The following is a 12921-nucleotide window of genomic DNA, read 5'->3' as shown; positions in this document are numbered from 1 at the left end:
GACAGCTTAGGGCACTAGAGACTTGGATGCCTGGATGTCAGCTGCCAAACTCTGAGAGTCACTTGGCACACGCGGCTGGGACTGATTGTTTAGTGGGTTTTCTGGAATCAGATGGACTGAGAACACCACGGCAATTACCCCTCCTCAGGTTGGCAAGATTAGTCTGGCGACAAGCCAAGAGGGTGGTACACTTCGAAGGGGTGGTGGTGGAACTCCCATTATGGGGGAACAGCCACTTCCATACTCTTGAGAGATCACCCCTTGGAGCAATTCTGGGCCACTCACAGCATCAGTGCATTAGGTGATCTTTTTGTCCCGGGAACCACAACCTTCAAGTCCAGATTGAATATAATGTTCCAAGATCAGTTTTTTTTTAGATACCTGCAGATTCACACAGCGATTCAATCCCACATACAGAAAATTGGAGTGAGGAAATTGATATCATCACTTCCTATGATAGGTATTCTAAAATCACAAGGACCTCGAGGCCTAATCTCAGCTATATACACTTACCTGTTGTCGGTGGGGGTGGAGTCGGACCCCTTGCCAGCCCAGGATAGATGGAAATCTCTAATTCCCTTTCTACAGGGAGAGGAAAGGGAAGAGATATTGGAATCTCCGACTGCGGTATCCCCTTCGGTTAATAATAAGTTGATTCAATGCTACATTGTCCACCAGGCATACCTTACTCCAACTCAATTATTTAGTATGGTCCATTCTTGTACATCGGAGTGCCCGAGGTGTCATCTCAGGGGCAAATTTCATACATATGATTTGGAGCTGTCCCAATATATCTTCATACTGGCGGGGAGTGACATCTCTGCTGACATCGATTGTGTCGATTCCTGTTTTGTGTGACCCTTTGATATGCCTGTTTGGGGTGGTGGAGGAAGAGTCCTGGGATCATTACATGACAATATTCCTCAGAGAGGCATTGTTTCTGGCTAGGAAATTAATAGCTGAGGTGGATGGGAGATTCAAATCCAACTGTGCGGTCCTGGGTTAAACTAGTGAATGCAACCATAGTCTATGAGCGGGTGGTATATTATAATAGGGGGTGCCCGGGAAAATTTAACAAAATCTGGGGTTTGTGGAATTCTTCTCCAGACACACTTGCGGAGGTTTGAGAGAGATTATGTGGATAATGGTGGTTCCCGTTAGATGTTGGGATATGAAACACTGTCCAATGGTATAGTGAGATATAATAATGCAATGTGGCTGTTGTTGTTCTTTCTTCCTTCCTTTTTCTATTCCTCTTTCTATCTTGTTTTCAAAATATGGTCATGCTGATAGTTAGAGCTGTTCTTATGCTCAATATAAAATTAGATATATATGCAAATGATAAGTAGTATGGATAATAACATTGTTCTATCTTAAGTGCTAAAGACATTATGGACTTTATATGACTGTTCATTGTTATATTCAAATATTACTATGTACTGAGCTATTTTTATATGGAAAATGTCAGTTGTACCATCTTTGAAATTGTTAATAAAACGAAGTTAAAAAAAAAAAAAAAAAAAAAAAAGAGGGGGGGGGGGTTCTGTTGCATCCATCAGAAATCACATACAACAAAAATCAGGAGGAGGCTAAATGCAGCGCATACCGCACCCGCACCCGCCATTATGGCTGGCTAGGAGGGGGTTGGGGGACGGGGGAAGGGGGGAGCACAGACCACACCGGGGAAGCAGGGGAGGTGATTTATCTCCTATCTGACATGTTTTATCATGCCAGGTAGGAGATGAATCATTTTTGTACCGGTGCAGACATTTACTATCACGTCATCACGGTGTACGGTGTATCCCGTGATCGGGGACCGGAAAAAACGGCACGAATTGTGATCTCCAGGGTCTTAGCTACCCCCGGTAGCTGAAACCCTGGAGATTTTCCTTCAATGTGGGGCGCTATTCACTTATTTCTGACCGCCGTAAAAAAGCGGGGGGAAAGGCATAAGTACCCTCTTTTGCCGACGTTAAGGGGTTAAAAAAAACTAAAGCATTTTTTAAGCATGTAAAAGTAGCAAAGCATAAAAAACCCCAAAAAACCCCTATGAATTGCTGTAATTGTACTGACCCGAAGAATAAAAGAATAAAGCAGTCATCACTTTTACCGCATGGTGCATGGCGATAAAAATAAACTATTCTTAAACTGCTGTTTTTGTCCATTCTGATTTAAAAAAATTAGAATAATGCTCGATTCCCATCTTATCCTGTGCTCTACATTGAGCACTTACATTGGGGTTTCCAGCTAACTTTCTGAAAACTGTGATTCAGACAAATCCACTGGCAGGACCGATCACTATAATTAGCAGAATGGAGACACTTTGGACGCTTCATGGCCTATGCTCCAGCAGGTTCTGTCATTTTTGGCATGCACAAAGCGCGGTTGATCATCTTTCTAGAGGCACACAGAAGGGAGCACACTGCTAGATCTAACGCCATAAGGACCCCAAAGTTTCCTCATTACAATGAGGGTTGCTGTCTAAATCACGTTACTGATGTTGACGTGAACTAGACATAAAGTGAATATTTTTTTATTAACTTATTGAAGGGAATGGGAGCGGATCTGCACAACCTGGCAGATGTATAAACTGTGTATGAAGCGGTGCGGTTCCATTCTGTACATTTTATATATCCAGCCTCTTCCGGAGGTGGTAACATCTGATTGGGGAAAGGTGGGTCCTGGATGTCAGACCCCCATTGTTCTCATATTGATGACCTGGGGGTCATCAATATAAATGTAGTGAATAACCTTTTTAATGCATGTCTGTGTTATATTTTTTTTTTGTTTATTTTTTTTCTCCCGCTGCTTGACAAAGGCTTTAAATGAGGGGCTGAAATGTTGCTTGTATGTAGGTGAATAAAGTCCACCTTTCTCACTTATAAGGCTATGTGTCCACGGTAGAATGTACCTGCGGATTTTTCTGCCTGAAAATCCGCGACTTTCGCGGCAAATCTGCACCCGCGGATTTTTTTTTTTCCCCATTCAAAACCAAAAATCCGCACCAAATCTGCGCCAAACAATTGACATGCTGCAGATTTTTCCGGATCAAAATCCGCAGCAAATCCGCAGCGGAAAAATCCGCAGCATGGACACAGCATTTCCAAAATGCCATTGAAATGGCTTGGAAGTGCCGCTGCTGCAGATTTTCGGGAAATCCGCAGCAAATCCGCGGCAAAATCCGCGGTAAATCCGCAGCGTGGGCACATAGCCTAAATGCGTTGATGGAGCTCTTCACTCAAGATCTCATCTGCGCACGCACAGCCAACGGCCCACTGATCTCCCAGTAGTTGAGATGGCTTGTGCGCAGATGAGATCTCGGCTTGTGCGCAGATGAGATCTCGGCTTGTCATTGAGCCGAAAGCTCAATCGGCGCACGCACCGACTCCAGGCGCCATTTCTTTGAAGCTCGCACCGCCGACAGAGGATCCGTGACACCCGCTGCACCACCCTGCTCCTCACAGCCAGTGCAGCCCCTGCCTCCTGTGACACCGCTCAACCAGCAACTGCCACCCCCTTCCAGTAAGACACCACTGGAGTATAAGATGTACCCCTTTTTTTTTTTTTGCAGGGCGGGTCCGAACCTTGCAGGCACAGAAGTCTTCCTTTGACTTCCGGTTGCCAAGTCAAACTTCGATACTCCCGAGAACTAGTTGCAGGGATGTTTCATGGCCCTGGTCGGTGTTGACCAGAGTATCTAGAGAGTGAAAAATCTGGGATTGGCATCAACCGTACCTATGACTGCAGGACCTCCATTCTCAGTTTAAGGAGATTTCCCATGAAACAAAGTTAATTTTAAAGTTAATTTTAGTCAGTAGATCTTGGAATGATCATTTCCACAATTAGATACAAAAAAAAAAAAATAAAAAAATCCTGTGCTGAGATATATATACACAAGTCTGACTGTACAGGGACATGGTCTCATTATACCACATACCTTGGGTCAGGGAGGAATATAAAAAAAAAATAAATAAATTATATTCTATCTAACTATCTATGAAACACACACACACACACACACACACACACACACACACACACACACACACACTATTACAGCATTGGATCACAAATTATTCTTTCTATAGAGTAAAAAAAACAGGCAGGGAAATGCTTTTGCTTCCTTTTTTGCTTTCTTCCCAGCCTAGCAGAACATGGTAAGATCAGACCACGTCCCTGTGCGGTCATACACGGCCATTACACAGCACATAGCAGGGACACATATATAAGATTATATCAGCACAGGAACATCTCTTTGAAACACATCCAATTGTATGAATTATAGTTACAATATCTATTGATTTAAAATCAACTTTGAAATGAAATTAACTTTGGTTGTGAGAAAACCTCTAAGTCAGGAGTCACACTGGGCACAACAGCTCATGTGTCAATTAACTGGCACTCCTTCCTGAATAAGACATGTTGGGATGGGATTAAAAAGTACATGAAGTTTTTCATGTGTGTTATTGTATTTAGATTGTTGCAACTTATTATTTTTTCCTTCAATGTAACTGTATGAGGGCTTCCCCCCCCCCCGCAGAAAAGGTGACACTTTTTTCAAAAAGGTACAATGTTCGCGAGAAGATCTTATTTGTGAAATTGATAAACTGTATTTCAGTTAAAAAGTAGAAATGACCATTATCAGCCTGTTGTGTCCTTTAACCCCTTCACGACCATGGACGGATATATGCGTCATGGAGCGTGTCCAGTTAAGCCCCGCCCCCTGCCGCGGGCAGGCGGCGTTGATTGGCACACACAGCTGTTTTCAACAGCTGACATGTGTGCCTACATGCTACGAGTGGAATCGCATTCCACCTGTATCATCATTAACCCTTTACATCTCGCTGCCAAAGTCTGACAGCGAGATGTATATACGTGCGGTGAAGATTTTCACTTACCGCCGCCCCCACCGGAAGTCACGTGAGTGATCACGTGACTTTCGGTGGTTGCCATGGTAGCACAGGGTCATGCGATGACGCCTGCAGGTATGACGTTTCACTTTCGTTTTCACCCGGCCCAGAGGCCAGGGAAGCAGGAAGTGACTGTAACTGCTGTTTACAGCTGTAATCAGCAGATAGATAAGAGCGATCGGATTACTGATCGCTATAGCCCCCTAGAGGGACTAGTAAAATAAAAATAATAAAAAAAAAAGGGAATTTTGTTACTTACCATAAATTCCTTTTCTTCTAGCTCCAATTGGGAGACCCAGACGATTGGGTGTATAGCTACTGCCTCCGGAGGCCACACAAAGTATTACACTAAAAAGTGTAAGGCCCCTCCCCTTCTGCCTATACACCCCCCGTGGGATCACGGGCTGCTCAGTTTTAGTGCAAAAGCAAGAAGGAGGAAAGCCAATAACTGGTTAAACAAATTCAATCCGAAGGAACATCGGAGAACTGAAACCATTCAACATGAACAACATGTGTACCCGAACAAACCAAAAATCCCGAAGGAAACAGGGGCGGGTGCTGGGTCTCCCAATTGGAGCTAGAAGAAAAGGAATTTACGGTAAGTAACAAAATTCCCTTCTTCTTCGGCGCTCCATTGGGAGACCCAGACGATTGGGACGTCCAAAAGCAGTCCCTGGGTGGGTAAATTAATACCTCAAGTTTGGACTGTAAAAACAGCCCTTCCCTACATGGAGGCAACCGCCGCCTGCAGGACTCTTCTACTTAGGCTGGCATCCGCCTAAGCGTAGGCATGCACCTGATAACGCTTGGTGAAGGTGTGCAGACTCGCCCAGGTAGCCGCCTGGCACACCTGCTGAGCCGTAGCCTGGTGCCGTAATGCCCAGGACGCACCCACGGCTCTGGTAGAATGGGCCTTCAGCCCTGATGGAACCGGAAGCCCAGCAGAACGGTAGGCTTCAAGGATTGGTTCCTTGATCCATCGAGCCAGGGTGGATTTGGCAGCCTGCGACCCCTTGCGCTGACCAGTGACAAGGACAAAGAGTGCATCCGATCGGCGCAGGGGCGCCGTGCGGGAAATGTAGATTCTGAGTGCTCTTCACCAGATCCAACAATGCTAATCCATTTCATATCGATGAAATGGATAAGGACAAAAGGAAGGTAAGGAGATATCCTGATTGTGATGAAAAGGGGATACCACCTTAGGGAGAAACTCCGGAATCGGGCGCAGCACTACCTTGTCTTGGTGAAACACCAGGAAGGGAGCTTTGGATGACCGCGCTGCTAGCTCGGACACTCTCCGAAGAGACGTGACCGCTACCAGAAAGGCCACTTTCTGTGAAAGTCGAGAAAGTGAAACATCCCTCAGAGGCTCGAAGGGCGGCTTCTGGAGAGCAATTAGTACCCTGTTCAGATCCCATGGGTCTAACGGCCTCAGTACGGAGGGACAATGTGACAAACCCCCTGCAGGAACGTGCGTACCTGAGGAAGTCGTGCTAGGCGCTTCTGAAAGAATACAGACAGCGCTGGAACTTGTCCTTTAAGGGAGCCGAGCAACAAACCTGTTTCCCAACCAGATTGCAGGAAGGAAAGAAAAGTAGGCAATGCAAATGGCCAGGGAGACACTCCCTGAGCAGAGCCCTAAGGTAAGAATATCTTCCACGTCCAGTGGTAGATCTTGGCAGACGTCGGCTTCCTAGCCCGTCACATGGTGGCAATGACGTCATGAGATAATCCTGAAGACGCTAGGATCCAGGACTCAATGGCCACCCAGTCAGGTTCAGGGCCGTAGGATTCAGATGGAAAACGGCCCTTGGGACAGTAAGTTTGGCCGGTCTGGTAGTGCCCACGGCTGGCCGACCGTGAGATGCCACAGATCCGGGTACCACGACCTCCTCTGCCAGTCTGGGGCGACGAGGATGGCGCGGCGGCAATCGGAGCTGATCTTGCGTAGCACTCTGGGCAACAGTGCCAGAGGGGGAAACACATAGAGTAGCTGGAACTGCGACCCATCCTGAACTAAGGCGCCTGCCGCCAGAGCTCGTTGATCGTAAGACCACACCATGAAACTCGTGACCTTGGTGTTGTGCCTAGACGCCATTAGGTCGACGTCCGGCCTCCCCCGAAGGCCCCAGATTTCCTGAAACACGTCCGGGTGCAGAGACCATTCCCCTGCGTCCATACCCTGGCGACTGAGGAAGTCTGCTTCCCAGTTTTCTACGCCCGGGATGTGAACTGCGGATATGGTGGATGCTCTGTCTTCCACCCACATCAGAGTCCGCCGGACTTCTTGGGAGGCTTGCCGACTGCGTATTCTGCCTTGGTGGTTGATGTATGCTACCGCTGTGGAGTTGTCCGACTGAACTCGGATCTGTTTGCATTCCAGCCACTGCTGGAAGGCTTGCAGGGCAAGATACACTGCTTAGATTTCCAGAACATTGATCTGAAGGGTGGACTCCTGCTGAGTCCACGTACCCTGAGCCCTGTGGTGGAGAAAGACTATTCTCCACCCTGACAGACTCACGTCTGTCGTGACCACCGTCCAGGATGGGGGTAGGAAGGACCTTCCTTTTGACAATGAGGTGGGAAGAAGTCACCACTGAAGAGAGTCCTTGACCGTCTGAGAAAGGGAGACGTTCCTGTCTAGGGACGTAGACTTCCCATCGCTTTGGCGGAGAATGTCCCATTGAAGTGGACGCAGATGAAACTGCGCGAAAGGGACTGCCTCCATTGCTGCTACCATCTTCGCTAGGAAGTGCATGAGGCGTCTTAAGGGGTGTGACTGGCCTTGAAGGAGAGACTGCACCCCCGTCTGTAGTGAACGCTGTATGTCCAGCGGGAGCTGCACTATCGCTGAGAGAGTATAAAAACTCTATGCCAAGATATGTCAGTGATTGGGTCGGTGTCAGATTTAACTTTGAAAAGTTGATGATCCACCCGAAACTCTGGAGTCTCCAGCGCAACGTTCAGGCTGCGTTGGCATGCCTCTTGAGAGGGTGCCTTGACAAGTAGATCGTCCAAGTAAGGGATCACAGAGTGACCCTGAGAGTGCAGGACTGCTACCACTGCTGCCATGACCTTGGTGAAAACCCGTGGGGCTGTCGCCAGACCTAAGGGCAGGTCTACGAACTGAAGATGCTCGTCTTCTATAACGAATCGCAGCAAACGCTGGTGCTCTGGAGCAATCGGCACGTGGAGATAAGCATCCTGATGTCTCTTGATGCTAGGAAATCTCCTTGAGACCTTGAGGCAATGACGGAGCGGAGGGATTCCATCCGGAACCGCCTGGTTTACACTGCTTTTTGAGCAGTTTTAGGTCTAGAACGGAACGGAAGAGCCGTCCTTTTTTGGCACCACAACCAGATTGGAGTAAAAACCGTGACCTTGTTCCTGAAGAGGAACAGGGATTATCACTCCTTCTGCCTGCAGAAGAGCATCGGCTCGGTCGAGAGGTGGGGAAGTTCTGAAGAATCGAGCCGGAGGACGAGAACAAAACTCTATCCTGTACACGTGAGACAAAATGTCTCTCACCCACCGGTCTTTGACCTGTGGCAGCTAAATGCCGCCAAAGCGGGAGAGTCTGCCACCGACCGCGGATGCGGAGAGAGAGGGCTGAAAGTCATGAGGAAACCGCCTTGGTAGCGGTTCCTCCGGCTGCCTTCTTTGGGCGTGATTGAGCCCGCCAGGAGTCTGAGCCCCTCTGAGCCTTTTGAGTCCTTTTGGACTAGGAAAATTGGGACCTGCCCGAGCCTGGAAAGGACCGAAACGTCGACTGTCCTTCCTTGGGTTTTGTTTGATCTGGGCTGGTGTAAGGAAGAATCCTTACCCTTGGCCTGTTTAATGATTTCATCCAATCGCTCAGCCAACAGTCTGTCACCAGATAATGGCAAACTGGTTAAGCCCTTTTTGGAAGCAGGAGCTGCCTTCCATTCCCTTAACCCCAAGGGTCTGCGCAAAACCACGGAGTTGGCGTACGCCACCGGCGTACGGCTCGTAGAGTCCAGGACAGCATGAATAGCGTAAGTCGCAATGCATGCGAGGTTAAGGACGCCACCTGCGGCACAGATGTACGTGTGACAGTGTCTATCTGCGCAAGACCAGCTGAAATAGCTTGGAGTGCCCATACGGCTGCGAATGCCGGAGCAAACGACACGCCGATAGCTTCACAGACAGATTTCAACCAGAGGTCCATCTGTCTGTCAATGGCATCTTTAAGTGAAGTCCCATCTTCCACTGCAACTATGGAGGATGGCGCGGCGGAGAAAAGCTTGTCTGGATAAGCGTAGTGTTTCTGGACTGCTCCTCTGAGTCAGAGAGGCCCAAAAAGTACTGAATTTACGCTTGGGATACCTGAAATGGAATTTCTCCTGCTGAAGCTGCCTCCTCCACTGGAGGGGCTGAGGGAGAAATATCCACCAGTGTATTGATGGGCGCTATGAGATCATTCACCATGGCGTCCCATTAGGAGCATCCAGAATGAAAGCGGTCTCAGGATCAGAAACCTGATCAGCTACCTCATCATACAGAGAATCCTCTCGCTGAGACCCTGACCAGTGTGTGAAGTCGAGGGTCTCTCCCAGCGAGCTCGCTTAGGCTGTCTGGGACTGTCGTCCGTGTCAGAGCCTTCAGTCTGGGATGTATGGGACCCCCTTGGAGCACGGATTAGTTCCAACTGAGGGAGACCGGGGAGCCTTGATTCAACAATGCCCATGGTCTGAGTCACCGCCCTGGACTGCAAAGTTGCTAGAATTTTGTTCATAGTCCAAGACATTTTATCAGCAAAAAAACTGCAAACTCTGTCCTCTGGACAGTTTCACAGGTGGCCCTCTCTGGGCCACCACTAGCAGAGACTCTACCCATTAGGGGTTAGTGGAACCTGCCGGTAAAACAGCCTCACGTGCGGTACAGACAGCATAGAAAGCCTGTGCCTTGGCCCCCTTGCTCTATGCTGACGACATGCTGTTGTCTCCTCAGAGCTATCTAGGGGTATATCGCCAAGAAGCGACCGTACAGCCACAAGTCTCAGCCGCGCCGCAGCCTCCAGCGCGGCAGTTTCCCACAGATAAACTCACTCAGCTAAGCTGCAGTGAGTATAGTCCAAGCGCGCAGCGCTGTTGTCCTCGGCGCACTAACACGCCCAGCAATGCTGGCGTGTGTCTGTGTATGGTCTTGCAAATATAAGTACAAGGATAAAGTACACAAAAAAACACTGTGGCAATAGTGGGGTCAGCACCAAGGTGCTGCTTACCGCCCGCATAAGCGGGTAAGTGGTCGCCAGAATCCCTTTGCTGGGTCTCCCAGAGCCTGTGTCCATTCTCCAGCTTAGATTGCCTGCAGGAATGGCTGCCGGCGTCCTGTGAAGAGGGGCGGGCCGTGGGCGTGCCCCAGACAAGAGCGGGAAACTGGCGTCCCCCTGTGCCCAGTGAGAGGGCTGGAGTATGTAAATAAGACTCCAGCCCTCGGCGCTGATCATTGTACAGCGTCTCGCCCCTTCCCTGACTGGCAGGGTTGGGGGCGGGAACGAAACGTAACTAGGCCGCAAAAGCCGGGGACTAGATTTATAAGCGCTGCCGTCGTAAAAGCACGGCAGCGCGAAAGTCCCCGGCGCACCACAAGTCTCAGCCGCGCCGCAGCTCCAGCAGCGGCTGGCGCGGTAGTTCCCGACACATAAACTCACTCAGCTAAGCTGCAGTGAGTAAAGCCCAAGCGCGCAGCGCTACTGTCCCCGGCGCACTAACACACCCAGCAACGCAGGAGTGTGTCTGTGCATAGACTGTACGGGGACACAGAGTACCTTAACGTTGCAGGGTCCTGTCCCTGACGATACTCCGCTCCATTCCAGCAGGATCTCCGGGTCTGTGGATGGAGCCCGGCCTCAGAGCCTGGAGGCCGGTAAGATCCCACTTCACCAGAGCCCTCAGGGGGATGGGGAAGGAAAGCAGCATGTGGGCTCCAGCCTCCGTACCCGCAATGGGTACCTCAACCTTAACAAACACCGCCGACAAGAGTGGGGTGAGAAGGGAGCATGCTGGGGGCCCTAGTATGGGCCCTCTTTTCTTCCATCTGACATAGTCAGCAGCTGCTGCTGACTAAAACAGTGGAGCTATGCGTGGATGTCTGACCTCCTTCGCACAAAGCTTGAAAACTGAGCAGCCCGTGATCCCACGGGGGGTGTATAGGCAGAAGGGGAGGGGCCTTACACTTTTTAGTGTAATACTTTGTGTGGCCTCCGGAGGCAGTAGCTATACACCCAATCGTCTGGGTCTCCCAATGGAGCGCCGAAGAAAAAGAAACAAAACCTAAAAGTTCAAATCACCCCCCTTTTCCCCCCCATTGAAAATTAAAGGGTTAAAAAATAAACACACATTTGATATCGCCGCGTTCAGAAATGCCCGATCAAAATATAAAATCAATTAATCTGATTGGAATTTTTTTTGCCACTACGCCGTTTACCAAACGCCAAAATTACGTTTTTTGGTCGCTGCAAGTTTTACGCACAATGCAATAACAGGCGATCAAAACGTAGCATCTGCGCAAAAATGGTACCATTAGAAACGTCATCGCGAGACCCAAAAATAAGCAGTCACTGAGCCATAGATACCAAAAAATGAGAACTCCACGGGTTTCGGAAAATGGCGCAAAACGTACGCCACTTTTATTGGACAAGCTTGTGAATTTTTTTTAACCCCTTAGATACAAGTAAACCTATACATGTTTGGTGTCTACAAACTCGCACCGACCTCAGGCATCATACCCACACATCAGTTTTACCATATAGTGAACACCGTGAATAAAAAATCCCAAAAACTATTGTGCCACCACACTTTTTTTTGCAGTTTTTCCACACTTGGAATTTTTTTGCTGTTTTCCAGTACACCATATGGTAAAACTTATGGTTTCATTGAAAAGTACAACTTGTCCCGCAACAACGGGAACAAACAAGCCCTCATATGGCAAGATTTACGGAAAAATAAAAAAAAATTACGGCTCTCGGAAGAAGGGGAGCAAAAAAACAAAAAACGCAAAAACTGAAAGTGCCCCGGGGCTGAAGGGGTTAAACTATGACTTAGTCAACTAAATGGCATAAATAACACATTACTTTATTCTGAGGGTCAGTACGATTGTGATTATACAAAAACGTCTTTTTTATGCTTATTATTTTGCAAGATAAAATTATAGAAAAAAATGCCAATGTTGGGGCATTGTACCCCCAAATAGTAGTCTTCTTACCTCACACAGCACAATCCCAAATGAAAACACGTCCACCTTCTCATCATACTGTTTACCTATTATTGAATAATAGAATATGATCAATATGTTCAAAATATTGTTCCTTGTTCTAGTACACAATAAGGTTTAATTATTCATTACCATTTAACATTTCTGGTGCCATCCAGTATGGGTTGCCAACGACAGTGTAACGTTTCCGGCGGTCAGTCTTCCGTAGCGTTCTCTTTTTTGTGGGCGGCTTTTCTGGAGGAGGCCTGGGCTTCTCTTCCACAATAAGTCTGGAAAGGCCAAAATCTGCTACCACCACAGTGCCATCCTACAAGAATTGGGCACAAAGATGATGATTTTATTCACCAAACACGTACAAAAATGAAACTGGACGGGGAACGACTGGGGGGAAATTTTACTAAAAATTAAACATTACCAGTTTGATGAGACAGTTGTGCGAGTTGAGGTCTCTATGGATGATACTCATAGAATGAAGGTATGCCTAAAAGGAAAACTAAATATTATTTCTAACATAAGTTTAAAAAAGCATTCCCATCTCTTAAAGTGATGGCATGTAGCTAGGATAAGCCATAAGTCTATCATTTTTGAGGATTTAGCTTCTGGGATCTCCATCGGTCCTGAAAATAAAAAAAAGCTGCAGTGTTCATTTAGCACACTGTCCCCTTCACAGCATAGCACAAATCTCTGCTGTGCACGGAAGCACAGCCTGGTCCCATTTCCCTGCACAGAGGACTAGTCAGGAGACCACCACTGGGCAGGAAAACTAACAATGCTG

The 12921-nt window shown here is 48.0% G+C and overlaps 1 protein-coding gene across 2 annotated transcripts in view; it reads right to left on the bottom strand.

Moving 5' to 3' along the window:
- The window catches only part of LIMK2 (LIM domain kinase 2), a 60039-nt gene that overhangs the window by 10463 nt on the left and 36655 nt on the right, over positions 1-12921 (bottom strand). For both annotated transcript variants that reach the window (XM_075341755.1, XM_075341754.1), the window contains exons 12-14: positions 12562-12627; positions 12279-12453; positions 12138-12193 (exon numbers count right to left, since the gene is read on the bottom strand). In XM_075341755.1, coding sequence (XP_075197870.1) covers positions 12138-12193; positions 12279-12453; positions 12562-12627 — 297 coding nt within the window. The remainder of the gene's footprint in view (positions 1-12137; positions 12194-12278; positions 12454-12561; positions 12628-12921) is intronic.

The sequence above is a fragment of the Anomaloglossus baeobatrachus genome, chromosome 1 (assembly GCF_048569485.1).
Source record: "Anomaloglossus baeobatrachus isolate aAnoBae1 chromosome 1, aAnoBae1.hap1, whole genome shotgun sequence".
Taxonomy (NCBI): domain Eukaryota; kingdom Metazoa; phylum Chordata; class Amphibia; order Anura; family Aromobatidae; genus Anomaloglossus; species Anomaloglossus baeobatrachus.
The sequence above is the reverse complement of the archived record's forward strand: the minus strand, read 5'-3'. Positions and strand labels throughout refer to the sequence as shown.